Below are 14333 nucleotides of genomic sequence, written 5' to 3'. Positions count from 1 at the left end.
GTCTTGTTAACGTGTCTTGCCAGCAGAGGGAAGTAGAACTTGGAAAGTCCAGTGTTGGAAATAGCTCTTCTCCCTGTCTGACATGCGTTTTCCACTCGGTGTCACCTGCTGACTGACTGATTGACTGACTGATAATCTGCTGTTTGGACAGTGCACATAAAACTCCGCAGACTGTTTACCTGAGTGAAACACTCACCCGCTGACCTCTGCTGACCTCTCAGACACACAGGTTAAAGTCTGACAGTCGTATCTTCACTGTTTACTCACATTTTTAACAATCTTTCCAAATGTGAACGGACAGCGAAGTCACTACTGACTGCTCTCCGGCCAACTGTTATGTCATGGATTTGGGAAGAGGGGGTGGGTGAGGGAGTGAGAGAGAGGGAGAGGGAGAGAGAGGGAGGGAGGGAGAGACTTTTGCACAGCTTGTCCACCTTGTTATTCCTGTGCCAGCTACAGCATGCATGTTTCTGTTGTGTAGTGGCTTCGTGTGTGGATGCACGTCGCACTTTGATCTGCAGCATCTGCTTCTCATCTAGAAACTCCTTCAGCGTCGCGCCAAGAGGACGCAGGTATGCCCAAATGTTGTTTTGTCCCTTTCTATTTACATGGCAGAAAGTTTTAGCAAAGCCTGAAATCTGAAGGAGAATGTAGACTTTTTGTTTGAGTAAAGGATGTGATGAGATTTTGTTTCTAAAAGTTGTGTAAACATGTCAGAGTTTGAAGGGTCATTGTGGGTCCCTCTGGTGTTGTGAAGGGCAAAAATCTCACCTTGCACACAACATGGAAACTGCCATGAGGAGCTGGTCTGTCTTATCAAACATTTCTCCCTCTTTGACATTGAAAGCTGACCCTTAATATGCCCAATATCACTCTGTTGTCATCACACATTAGCACAAAAAGAGTGCCCTAAATCTGCCTAACCATTTCCTTCTCTGCGAGTCTGTTATCAGTGCGACAGGATCAATGGGAATCCAATTAGTCAAGTAGGCCAATAGGTAAAGGAGGATGACAGAGTAGAAAAGATGGAGAGGTTGAGTGTGTTAAAGTGTTTATGTGGCCAACTTTAATGTCTGCATGGGTCCACAGGACACACAGCTCAGTACAGACAATATGGCAGCTAGTTGGTCATTGGATCAGTGACGTCAGGGAGACGTCTGTGTCAGTCTGCTCAGTCTGAAGGGGTGGAGGGATTCAACGTGAAGGATTCAGTCATGAAAACTGGGCAAAATGACGATATATTGAAATCATAAATAGGGAAAAAGTAGATTTAATAAACAAACCTGACCAGCAATACTGCAGTCAGGTGATCTATCTCCATAGAGGCGCCGCTGTGTACTCGAAATGTTTATTCAAGGCCTAATACGGCTTTTTATTGATTTTGTCCAGATGCTCGACTCAGAATCAGGTTTTATTGCACAAGAAGGGCTGTTGCATAACAAGCAGGGAGGGGTGTCTTTTCCTCAACCTTCTCCTGCGAGGCAACACAGATTTCGTCGAGGGACGAATCCAAAAGCTATGCTAAAGGTTTGGACTTCAGCCAAAGACAACACAGTCAAAATATGTTTGGACTCGTACACAGAACCAAAATAGATCAGTGGGCCCTTACACCTTTTTGGCATTTCTGCTGCAACAAAGACAAAATAAATGTTATGGAGCAAAAATATGTTGTTGTTTTTTTCGACCTATCAGGTTCAATAAAAATAAAAAAGTTTTAAATTAAAAGTTCACAGTGTAGTTTTGTGGAAGAATTTTTAAGGAGATATATTTTGCTAATTTTCAGCTCATCAAGCTTTAAAGTGAAACTCTCGCCACAAAGCAACTGAGGCTTGCGATTGAATATGAGTCAAACCTTCATGTAAAAGCATAATTACGATGAAAGAGGCACTTTTAAGATATACCGTAATTTTGTTTTCGGGCAAGCTAATTTTCAATGAAGTGCGGGGGCACTTTTACGCTAGCATCAAAATCGCTATTTTTAAAACAGTAAGAAGGCTCTACACAGCATGAAACTTTGCTCGTAGTATCACCAGGGTTTCTACACATGAACATGAGCATTGAGAACATTGTTTGTGTACACAGAGTTTACTAAAAAGAAGGTTTTTGGACAACCCATGTTAGCAGTAGCATCTCTGGCGCGCCACCGTCATGGCAGACAAAAAGTGTCGATCCCCGAGTGCGACCTAACAGGCAGGAGAGTAATGGTGGACCGCTCCTCAAGCCTTCCTGTTAGGCCGGAGATACAGCTACTAACGTGAGTTGTTCAAAAACCTTCTTTTTAGTAAACTCTGTGTACACAAACAATGTTCTCAATGCTCATTCACTTTAATGTTCAAAAAACACATCAGTTTTCTCATTCTGTCCAGTGTTGCAGCACTGTATGCTCTGTTTAAGATCCTGTCCCTTTAAAGCCCCTCCCCTTTTGAATGACCAGTCTGCTCTGATTGGTCAGTTCACACATGCCTGAGCCAGCACCAATCACGTGCCCCCGTTGGCTTCTGGATAACATAATTTCTACCGTGAATATAGAAATATATTATGCAGTTGTGTGACATTGTGACATAGTGTGATGTCACAAAGTCACAGATTAAAGGTGGGACTACTGATGAGGCGTTTCAGGAGCAGTGTTTTCTGTGGGAAAGGGGAGCACCAATTGGCGCCCAACAGGCCTTTTAACTTTCAAGAACTTTTACGTGCACAGGAACCTAAAAACACTGAAGGACAGGAAAACAATGAAAAAACATAGTAAGTCTCTTCAGTGATGGTTTTATATGACTGAATAAACAAATTGTCCACAGAAGAGAAACACAACTTTATACCGCTTTACTTTGCTTATATTTGCAGGACACTCAACATTATCTTTATTTTTTTTAGTTATAATTCTTTTTCGAAAACTACTGTACATACTGCACCTTAAAATAATGCCACACAAACTTAAATATTCTTGTTTACATTTCATCTCCTGATTACTACTATTTATTTTGCTTGCTCCGAGCAGCAACACCTCATCATGCAATGCTGAGTGTAAATGTAACAGATATTCAAACCCTGGAGAGGCTGTTAACAGATTTGTCCTCATTAAGCAGGCCTCTACTCTCACATTTATTTTTAGGGGTACAGAGTAATAGGTGGCATCTTTTTATAAATATAAACATTTAACATTAAACATACAGCGTGCATGGGATGATACCGAAACATGACCTCATCCAACTGTGGACTGCAAAGAGATGAGAGTGCCAGAACTAAAGATAAGTTTTTTGGATTTGATCCATACTAAAACATAAAACTTAAAACTTAACTCCTTGTTTGATGGACCTCCTTTTTTATATTCATACTGATTCTTTATTTTGATCTTTTAATTATGTAATTGATTAAAAAAATAAAATAAAAGTATCCAGAACAGGATTGGAACATATTAATATTTTATATGTAAAAAATCTGTTTTCTTACATACAATATACATTTGTGAAAACATTAATTAAACAAATCATATTGCGGAAGAACACTATCCCGTCTTCACTCTGACCCTCTTATTTTTGATGTGGACTCACTGGTAGGCAGGTGATGCTGGGGGAGGAAGGAGGGGCTGCCATCTGCCAGATTGAGCTCATTTTAAAGAAACATAGTATGTTTTACTTTGTACATAACAATTAGCATCGCCACAGCACTATGGTAGATACTGATAGATAGATAACTCTTAATGGCTTTATAAATCCGAAAGGATTTATTGCATATGGCCCCTTCATAGTTAATATTAGATTAAACATATTGAATAAACAGTGAAGTGGAGATATGAACATGCTTAGACAGCTGTAAACAAACAGATAGTTTGTAGTGCAGGAATAGAATAAACAGCTGTAGCCATGAGATAAGTGTATACACTATAACATAGAGAAAATATTCTGTACCATTTAAAATCACTCAAATGTTCACAGCCTCCAATTTTTACTCTCACGCACTCACACAGTAGAGTATGTGAGTGACCACAGACGAGCCACATGTTGTGACAGACGGTGACGAGTGAGCATTGAGTGTGTCTATTTTAGGGCTGACATGGGGGTGAATACTTTCTGCTGAGAATGGGCACCAGGGGTGAAGAGGGTCACCTTGACACAGAGGGGCACTTTTGAGCCTGTTTTGTGCAAACAACCATTATTGCTGTTGTCGCCCAAACCTGGAGAGTGGTTTTTCTTTTTGAGATTGAAGGATTTGAAACGATTTAGAAAATGTTAATATCTCAGTTTCGGTGAGACTAAAAGTGATAGACTGCTGGAGTTGCGTCGCCTCAGACATAACGAATAATATGTCACATCCATTTTATGTTCCCAGTCTGACGTCATGTGAAATCACTGAAATAGCTTCCACTTGGGTGACAGATGGAGACGTATATAGCGCCTAAACATAGTAAGGTATGCAGGTCGGGGCTATAGATAGTCACAGCCGCTGCAATACAGAGCAGCCAGTGAGCAACTTTTTCCAGCCACAGCCTCGCTGAGAAGACGGACCTGTTGACAAATGTAGACATGCATGTTACACATTGTTAAAGCCACTGTGTGAGGAATTATTCAAACTATTCAGATATTCTAAAACTTTAATTTGCAGAAAAATTAGACAGCCCTGGTTGAAAAAGGTGCAGTCTATGTCCTGGATTCTCACTTCTCTCTGCTGTCTGACACAGCGTTTTTGTTCATACTACCACCAGGGAGTGATAAAGTCAGACGGATATTTATGTGAATAAAATTACCTACTGAGAACAGTAGTTGAGTAAATGTACTTAGTTACATTTACACTCAAGATGCAAGACTTGAGACTCATTTTTAAGCTTGTTCAACCTCTGAAGTTGCCTTTTTTTTTGACTCTGCAGCATCCAGCCTTCACTCTGGAGGGAAAGGCCCCAGTCGAGTCCAGCAGGGGGGATGGGGGAGGCGGGGAGGCTGGTTCCCTCAGCCCCGACCCTGCTACTCTGCCTCTGAGCCTCGGCCAGGCAGAGAGCCTCGGACCTTGGCAGAGCGAGAGCCTGCTGGCCGAGTCCTGGTCCACGATGGGCGATGTGGACCGCGAAGACACTAAGAGCCTGGACAGCAGTGACGGGGCGGCTCTGACCGGAGAGGAGAACCACTCCTCCAACTCCGACATAATCCACCTGGAGCGAGAGGAGGCCGAGATGCTTGAGGAGGCAGAGAAGGAGGAGAGGGCGAGGAGGACAGAGGAAGAGGAGGAGGAAGATGAGGAGCTACAAACGAGTGTGTTGAGTGTTTTAGGTGGGGAGAGGGAGCTGAACGAGCTCAGGGAGGAGGAGCAGGACCTCCAGGCCCCAGAAACTGAGGAACTCCTGGTGTCAGCAGAGGAGCCCGACATGGAGAGGGAGCCTGCAGAGTTCAGGCAGGTGGTTCCCCCGATGGCCCTGCCGCCGCTGCCTATCGTCAGGTTCGACCCGCCATCCACAACGTCCACGCCTGTCCCTTCAACCACAACCTCGGAAGCTGAGGAGCTTTTTTCAACTCAGGGGCTCCACCCTCCATCTATCCTTGCACCGATGGCAGCAGAGCCTCCGACGGAGAGTCTCGAGCAGCTTAAATTCTCACAGATTCCCCTCACAGAGGAACAGTCAGTTAAGGCCTCTCAAGCAGCACCAGAAAAGCCGGAGCCCACAGCTCCACCAAAGACTAGCAAACCTCTGAGCTCCACCGAGCTGCTGTGTGGAGGCGCTGCTTTAGTAGCCGTTGTAGGAGTAGTAGCATACGGTGCCATGGCCTACTGCAGAAAGTAGAAAACCCCTTTCAACACAGGTCTTTTGTTTTAAAATTTATTCCAGATAAATATTCCACTTAACTCTCTGAATTCTGGATTTTACTCTCCGACACTCTTTGTATTTTAGCTCCTATTAGACACATTAATTTGATTGTTTGTTTTTTTTTTCGGATTGTGCTACCTCAGCTCACCGCAGAGCTCATGGCCTTTGTTTTCTGTACACAACTGATCTCTGAGGAAACAGTAAAATGTAAACCTGGAATGTAAAATCATGTAAGGTAAAAATTCTAAAGAATAAGGAAACTTTAAATGTTTGTCAGATGTTTCTTTGTGTGAGTGTGTCTCTTATTACTTCACCAGAAAAGGACGGAATAAGATTCCAGTTCCTCTTCTTACCGTCATGTTACTCTAGACTTTACCAAAGAACTGCGACTCAGATGTTCAGCCAGTTTAAACACTGGTACGTTCCACTTCAAGCAACTATATCTGTGCTACATAAAGGAAATGACCAGCAGAAACAGTCCCCAAAAACAATTTTAACTTTATAAAACAATGTAAAAATCAAAATGTTTTAAGTGTTTTTAAAAAAGTTCAAATAAGTCGCATTCAAAGTACTTTTACCTCCAAACTATACCCAGCTGAAGTACTTTTATTTACTGTAAACTCATCCAAACTCTCAGTCCTACTGTGTGTTTAGCTCTGTTATCTCTATTAGCTCAATTAGCTGTTTGCTACTTGTACTAAACAAACAAGACTCTGCTGCTCACTGGCAGCCAACAGCTAATAGTTTACATCTATAGTAATTAATTAAAAGTATTACCATACAAATATTTTTACCTCCAAACGGTACTAAGCTGAAGTACTTGAATCTGTTATTTATTGTAAACTCTTCTGAAGTCTCAGTCCTGCGGTGTGTTTAGCTCTGTTATTTCTATTAGCTCAATTAGCTTTTTCGCTACCTGAACCAAACAAACCGCAGGACTCTGCTGCTCAGCTCTGCTAATAGCTAACAGCTAACTAGCTTCTTATTTCTTCACTAACTTAACAAGCAGGAAAAAAAATATGGTGAGTCCCCACAGATTGTGACTTTGCTGCGTCCATTGAGGATTTTAACGCATCTTGTTTTCATATGTAGCGAGCTTGAAATGATGCGCTGCATTGTAGTCAGCGCTCGGCTAAGTTTGGCGTTTGCTAAGCACCTTTTATTTTGTATACATAGATACATAAAATCCAAGGGCGGATCTTTGTTCCCCATTTTCTATCATCCCCATGAAAACAGGATGTGTTCGTCTCGTGCCCTGAGCAGGACATTTCATAAAGTTTCCATTTACCTTGGAGGAAAGAAGCTGTCACACCTGAGTTGAATATGTTCCAGTGCACCTAGTCAGAAAACCAAGATGGGCACCTCCAAGAAAACTCACACCAAAACAATATATATGGATGAACAGCACTACAGGTAAAAGTAGAAAAATGTGGCCTTAAAGGACTGTGAACACTAAAACACACCACAGTCCTTCCATTACTGTCACATCTCACAATGATCTGATCAAACGGCAACCGTACTTAAAACATTCTTTTCTTTTTGGCTTCAATATTTGCTTGTTGAAGCTCCTTTCTTTGCCTTAAGATCATCAGGATTGTCTTAGACTAACACGAGACAGAGACAGACGCTTGATCTGCTTGGTCTTCAACCCCCACGACTGCAGCTGGACCCCTGTTAAAAAATGTGGCCCGGTTAAAGCCCCCCTCCTGTGGGAAGGAATTCAGAAGATACGTGATATGTGTTTGGTTTTACTGCTCTGTCCTGCCGTCTGCTGGTCAGTCAGCAGCATTTCAGTCACTTAACAAATGAGGCACACATCTAAAACAACCTCATCAACATGACCAGGAAATCCAACTAAACAATCAATCAATGGATTTTTTCAACTTCAATTCTTATTAATTCTGATTATCTGAAAAACATCAACCATATGTTTACTTGTGCATGAGGAAAAGGTCTGTAAACGTTATCAAAGGAAACAAAATAGATTTAAAAAGTTGTATGTGCAACTTTTTCCACTATGACTGATTTACAGGGATTAGAAAACCTATTTAAAAAATAGGAAATATATCAAAAGTCTGATAAAATATACATGGAGCAGCCTGAACCTACTTTGTGCATCACTGTTTTTTTTTCCTGATGTACTCACCCAGGACACAAACATGATCTCATAGATAAAAAGATTGTATCTCTGCGGTCGCAACATTCAGCCTGATGGACTGATTATTTACCAGTGGCTTTGACACTTCTTGATTTTGAGCATCGAGTGCCAGTAAATAAAGAAGAACAATGGGTCGAGTGAGCTGCGGTCAGCCTGCCGTTCCCACATCGCTGCCAAAATGAGCGCAGCTATTGAATTGAGAAGGGGAAGGGAAAATGCTTCTTTGTTTGAAGAGATAAAGGTGCAGCGTGTCTGCTCTGCCAAAAAATATACTCTTCCACCTTCACAGACAAACATGAGTCCCTTAATCTCTTATCAAAGTCCAAACACACACACACACACCCACACACGCGCACACACCCCCACACACGCACACACACACACACACACACACACACACACACACACACACACACACACACACACACACACCCCCCCCACACACACACACACACACCCCCACACACACACACACACACACACACACACACACAGTAATAGACATGGATTCACCGACACCCTCGACATTATAACGTATAACTTTATAAAGACGGGTACTGGAGTCCTTTTACATAGACCCTTAATTAGATGGATAGATAGATAGATAGATAAACTAGGACAACTGCTAAGCAAGAGGCCACTGTTCAGGACGGTGTTCCAACATTTGTAATTGTGCAATCGCTCAATTCTTTTAATGACTTACCACTGTATGTGACAGTGTTCGTATCCTTGAAACCACAAGATTTCAGTTTGTTTTGTTTTTTTAATGAGAGACCAATGTTTGTGTCGGTGATTCAACATGTGTAAGCCCCGAAATTACTGGATATTTCTTAATTGTAAAGTCACTTTGTATTTTTTAATGAGACAGCCACCATTTTTACCAACATTTTAATAGTTCTTAACCACTGAGAGACCACTGTTCAAGACAGCTTTTCGATATCTGCAAGCATGAAATACCTATTTTTAACCAGAAACCAATATTCAATGTGCTGTTTCAACATTTGGAAGTAACAAACCACTGGATAATGTAACCAGAAACCACTGTTCGAGACAGTGATTCTGCATATGTATGTGTGAAACCACTGGGTATTTTTGACAAGATGTCAGGACAATCTGCAACAGGTATTGTTATTAAGACACCAGAAACATTTCCAGCTGTGTTTGTGGTGACGGACCATAACTACAGCACCGTCACAACGTGACATTGAATATTGAACATAAACACAGGTGAAGTTGCAACATATAAAAAGTTTGACTTTCAACATATCCTTGGTACGCAGAAACGTACATTGCCAAATTTTTCTTAGTGATTGGGTTGTAAGGAAAAACCATGTTGAAAAATAAAAAAACATACTTGAGGGAGCCGGACTCTGCATCCCACACAGAGCCGACACAAGCACACAGCTGTCAGGCCTCAGCTGCAGCCCGACAGGTTGTGGTCTTTAATTTATGGAGTTGATTTGACAGAAGTTTCACTCTGAATGGAAACAGGGAAAGATGGAGTGGGTGAGAGGACGAGGTTTGTGGTTCTTTGTTTTTATCAGCGCCCTGCACAGGCAGGAAACACACACAAACACACACACACACACACACACAAACACACAACTTGCAGCGTATTTGCATGCTTGCACACACAGACACACCTTCCTCCCTTGCACGCGCCCACACAATATGATAATTTATTGTGACAAGGTGTTTCTTTTCCCCCCGATGAGAGCATTTTACGGGCAAAGAAAATAAAATAATGCTACCAATCAGGTCCGATCACATCAAAACTGGAGTCAGCCGTGGGGTTCCTGTGATCTAACAATGCAGCTCTTGGCATTGCTATAATCTGTGCATCTCCACTTTGTTTGTTTCCGTGATGTTTCAGCACACTTACTCGTGCTGAAAGGGGAACTTCAGGGACAAGTCAGTTGATATTTAAAACTGCACGGCTGAGATAAATTAACTTCTCAAAAAGCGTGTGTTTATTTGAACAGGGGGGTTGGCTTTGAGGGGAAAAAAAAGCCAGCAAGGTGTAACAGCGATGAACACGTTTAACCATTAACCTTTACTATCACGTTTATCTGGAGCTGTTTTATGCCATTCTGGTCAATATGAAAGTGTCACAATATTTTTATTGGAATTTGTCGCCAGCTGCACTGTAAACTCTTGCACTCTCTCTGGTTTTCAGTAAGATTTATTGACACACCTTTTTGTGATTATAGTGATGAAATAATAAAAGATCAGGTGCACAGAAACTTAAAGAAAAAAAAGCAAATCACAATAGATGCATTGTAATTTTCCAGCAACTTTTAAGTATGGGACAATATATCCAAGCAAGCAGTCGATAAAATGTGAAAGTTAGATGCAAAAAAATAGATGTAATAAATGTATCTTTGTCTCTCTAATGATCAGACGTGATCCAGTGTCATTGTGAAGCAGTAAGGGGAACAACGTTTGTTGATTGCAAGATCTGAAAGGGGTTCATGTCGCTTTGTGAGGAATGCAAATGCTTTTTCACATTTGCATTTCACTGAATCCTTCTCAAGCGTTTTGTTGGTTTATCACCTTTTGCTCTATCTAAACTCAGATTAAACATGTAGAAGTTACATTTTCTTAGGAAAATACAAAATTATAACTTTTAAGGATTCTCTAGATAAAATGACATTAAATGATTAAGATAATTTGGGTATGTAAGCTTTCGAATCAAAATGGAATATAAATAAATAAATAAATTAATCTATCTCTATCATCAGTCACAAATAATTACCGTCCTCTGATTTATTGGAAGTTAATGGTTATCTGTTGTTTGTGCTTCAGTAAAGAGCCCAGAATGAGGGTTATTTAAAAGGACTTTCCATGCAAATGTCCATTCACTTTGCCAGAAAACAAAGAAAGTCTGCTGAAAATCCCCTGTAGTGACATAGGTTCAAATTTCAATTTACAGAAAAAGCGTATAACTGAACAGCAACAGATTAGTGATCTGTATGGTGGACACATATCTCGCCTGGTATGCAAATTCTCAGGTTAGGCAGACAATTCGTAGTGGTACTCCTGGGTCGCAATAAAAGAGGTTTTTGTTGTTCGCAGATTGTGATCTCCAGTGTGAGAGAGAGAAAGTGATGCTCAGATGTCTATCTGACTGGTGCCTCTCAAAAAAGAAGAAGTGTAGTGCTGCAGTGTAATCGTGACGTTAACACATTTCTCCACCTATTAATGTGGCTAGACAGTGAACAGGTATTGGAGGTCTGCAACATATAAATACCTGGTCAAGCACTGAACACCTGCACAAGTGTAGCAGTGTTTGACTCTCAGGGCAGAAATGGCCTCGAGCGAAGGCGACACTCAGACGTACAAGATGGTGAGTTGTCAGGATGCTAAACTTAGTTATTCAACTTAAGTTACTGGGAAGATTTTTTTTATTTTATGGGAAAGGCATTTAAGAAAGATGGTTAAGGTCTTTTTTAGTTTCTTTAAATTTGCCTAATTGTCTATCTGTTCCAGACCTCCTTGGACGGCGACATCAACCAACACTTTGAAGATGCGATTGATGTGATTCAACATCATTCCAGTAATTTGTATTACGATTCAGGTATGCCAGAAAATATATCAATAATAATGAATAAAGTAATTAAAAAGTAATATGAAACTTTTGTCACATTTGTCTTTTTCAGTGTATTACTTTATGCCTAAAAAGCAGCAATTATTCTCTCTTTTTTCGTGTAAAAAAGAACATTTGATGGTTTCTCAGCACTTGAATTAATTTATTTTGATTCTGTCTGGATAGAATGACAAGTGATGTATTCATGTTCTTTTCAGATTACACATATTATGAGACTCTGGGCCCCCAGCAGCCGTCGGTGCAGTGGCAGATCTCCTGCATAAAAAATCTCGTCACACACCCGTCTGATGTAGCACCTCCTGCATATGACTGGAATGATGTGGCTGTGAGTACTGCAAAAAAAGAAGAAAATCTCTATATGTGTGTTTAAAAAAGGGGAAAATGTAGAAAAAGGAGCATTCTTTTTACTTTGATTGTTGCTCTTTCAGCAGCAGTCTTGGCCTCAAGTCATCCCTGATGTCTCCTTGGCTCACTCGCAAAATGAATCGCCTCACTTCTACTCAATCTTGCCACCGCAGAGGAACAGCAAAGGTACGCAGGTTAAATACTTTACTTGAGCAGTTCTCTGGAACTTGATTTCTTCCTTTCCTTACTAAATCTACCTTCTCCCTCCTCAGCCCGAAAGAAGCTCAGGCTTTATGAATACCTCCACGAGGCTCTGAATGACCCCAACATGGGCGATTCAATCCAGTGGACTGACAGCGGCAGCGGCACCTTCCACTTCATCTCCAAGAACAAGGAGAAGCTGGCCGAGTGCTGGGGCCAACGCAAGGGCAACCGCAAGACCATGACCTATCAGAAGATGGCGAGAGCTCTGAGAAACTACAGCCGCACCGGTGAGATCAGGAAAGTGAGGCGTAAACTCACTTACCAGTTCGACGCAAACATCCTGCACAGGCTGGGCTCTGCTCAGGTGCACCTGCCCTGCCACCCTGCACCAGAGGAGGTCCACACCCAGCAGCAGAACCCGGCTGAACAGAGCTACTGCAACGGCTCTGCAGCGGCAGACTGGCACAGCTGGTACAGACACTACCAGCTGCAGGAGGACTACGACCTGGCCTCCAGCTTCACTTCACACAGTATGACCAAACTCTGAGCCGGAGGATGGTTTGATCACAGAGGAGAAAAATCTCTTACAGTCTGAAAAAGGCTTTCAAAGACTTCAGTGTCTGGGTCCATGTTCAGTCTCAGCATACTACTCCTGTCACAAACAGTAACATTTATCTCTTTATACATACTTTTTTTGTGTTCTAAATAGGTATTAGGTATAGAGGTATTACTATAAATTAATGTAAATACTCAAAATATGAGCAGGGACTTTCAATAATTGAATAGATTGAATTGGAAAATCCTTCATTTAAAAAAAACAACAAATGCCTGAATCTATTAATTTTTTGCAAAAACTCTGATCACTTTCTTGGCCACACTTTGTGAACAACAATATCATTTACATATTCATCCATATTTGTCTTGCAGCTAATGCCAGCACATGTTTTAACATGCATTATATACTTTACAGGTAAAACTTTACAGATTTTAGGTCAAAGAGTCTGTTAAAAGATACTTGCTGTAACTTTTAGATAATTGTTATTTCATGTCTTAATATCATTTCTAAAATTATGTTTTAAATAAACATATATTGCCCATTTTCCTCTAACATACTGTAGATTTTAAAAGTTGACTACTTTGTTCGGTCATTTTGAGGAAACTGGTTTCCTTGATTCTTTTTAGGTAAAGTCACTCCGTCAGATTTAACGGTGCAGTCACAAACTTTTTGAACACATATGCCTACATTTTTTATGGCTGTCACTGTAAATGACAGTAATTGTAAATACTTTCAAGAGCTAAAACACTTTCTAGAAAAGAGAAGATCTGGATTTAACTAAGAATGGACGAGACTTTCATCACTTTGATTAACAAAATGTAGTTATATTTGACACGCAAGTGATGTAAATGCAAAATTTTTAATTCTAAAAATTTGAGATCCAGCATCTTTATGTACTGTTTTGTGGCATTTAGATATTGTAAAAGGTTTTAAAGAACCAAACTTAATGAGTTATTTTTGTGCTGCTGCAGAAAATGCATTTAAGACCATTATCATAAAAAATCATCATCATGTCTTATTTCACACGTAACCATCTCTACCAATAGAGAAAAAAAATGTAATTTAAAAGTTGTCAGTGGCTCCTGTTGTTACAACAAACAACCAGTAATAAGCGTTCTGTGTCAATGAATGTAAATATTGATTACTTTCTTGATAAAAGTATTAACAAAAATGTATGTTTGTATTATATTTATGCATGAATAACGAATGTTTACCTTTCATTTTTTCAGAATTTGTCAGAATCGTTTTAATAAAATCAATTTTCTCTCACTTGTGTTTGTTTTTTACTGACTTCATAACTGCAAACCTGCAGCCACACTCTCGCTGGTATTATAACGCAAAAGTATAAAGACAGTGTTGAAAGATTTGGCACCGTCTCCATTGTGGTGAAATTATTACAAAAAAAGCACACTACAAAAAAAAAAAAAAAAGCATACTAAAATTGAAATTAAGACACATCCTGTGAGGAAAAATATGGCAGCAAGTGTGTTTTTCCTGAAAAGAGAGCATTTTGTCGATGCTGCCTCCAGGCCCAGGTCTTATCTGGTTCAGCGGGGAGGATGTGGTCAGTGCTGGGAGGCTTTGTTGATGGGTTGACTGGTGCTGTTGTTGGGGCTTTGCGGGATGGTGGTCATTGTTCCTGTGCGCCTGGGTTATAGAAAACGTCTGG

General features: G+C 40.7%; 2 protein-coding genes across 3 annotated transcripts; both read left to right on the top strand.

Moving 5' to 3' along the window:
• Positions 1–414: 414 nt before the first annotated feature.
• LOC115595156 (bcl-2-like protein 13) lies at positions 415–6065 on the top strand. The gene is made up of 2 exons (XM_030439298.1): positions 415–572; positions 4865–6065. The coding sequence occupies exon 2, from the start codon at positions 5042–5044 to the stop codon at positions 5768–5770; it is 729 nt and encodes a 242-aa protein (XP_030295158.1). The 5' UTR covers positions 415–572; positions 4865–5041; the 3' UTR covers positions 5771–6065.
• Positions 6066–11223: 5158 nt separating this feature from the next.
• Positions 11224–13933, top strand: spic (Spi-C transcription factor (Spi-1/PU.1 related)). 2 transcript variants are annotated; one of them, XM_030439467.1, is made up of 5 exons: positions 11224–11298; positions 11442–11529; positions 11757–11884; positions 11988–12090; positions 12177–13933. In XM_030439467.1, exons 1-5 carry the CDS (start codon positions 11260–11262, stop codon positions 12653–12655), a joined length of 837 nt encoding a protein of 278 aa, XP_030295327.1. In that variant the 5' UTR covers positions 11224–11259; the 3' UTR covers positions 12656–13933. The 2 variants fall into 2 exon arrangements, with proteins under 2 accessions (XP_030295327.1, XP_030295328.1); XM_030439468.1 differs by having other exon boundaries at positions 11261–11298; positions 11991–12090.
• Positions 13934–14333: the final 400 nt, after the last annotated feature.

The sequence above is a fragment of the Sparus aurata genome, chromosome 14, assembly GCF_900880675.1.
Source record: "Sparus aurata chromosome 14, fSpaAur1.1, whole genome shotgun sequence".
In the NCBI taxonomy this organism is placed as follows: Eukaryota; Metazoa; Chordata; class Actinopteri; order Spariformes; family Sparidae; genus Sparus; species Sparus aurata.
This window is presented reverse-complemented; position numbering and strand designations above follow the sequence as displayed.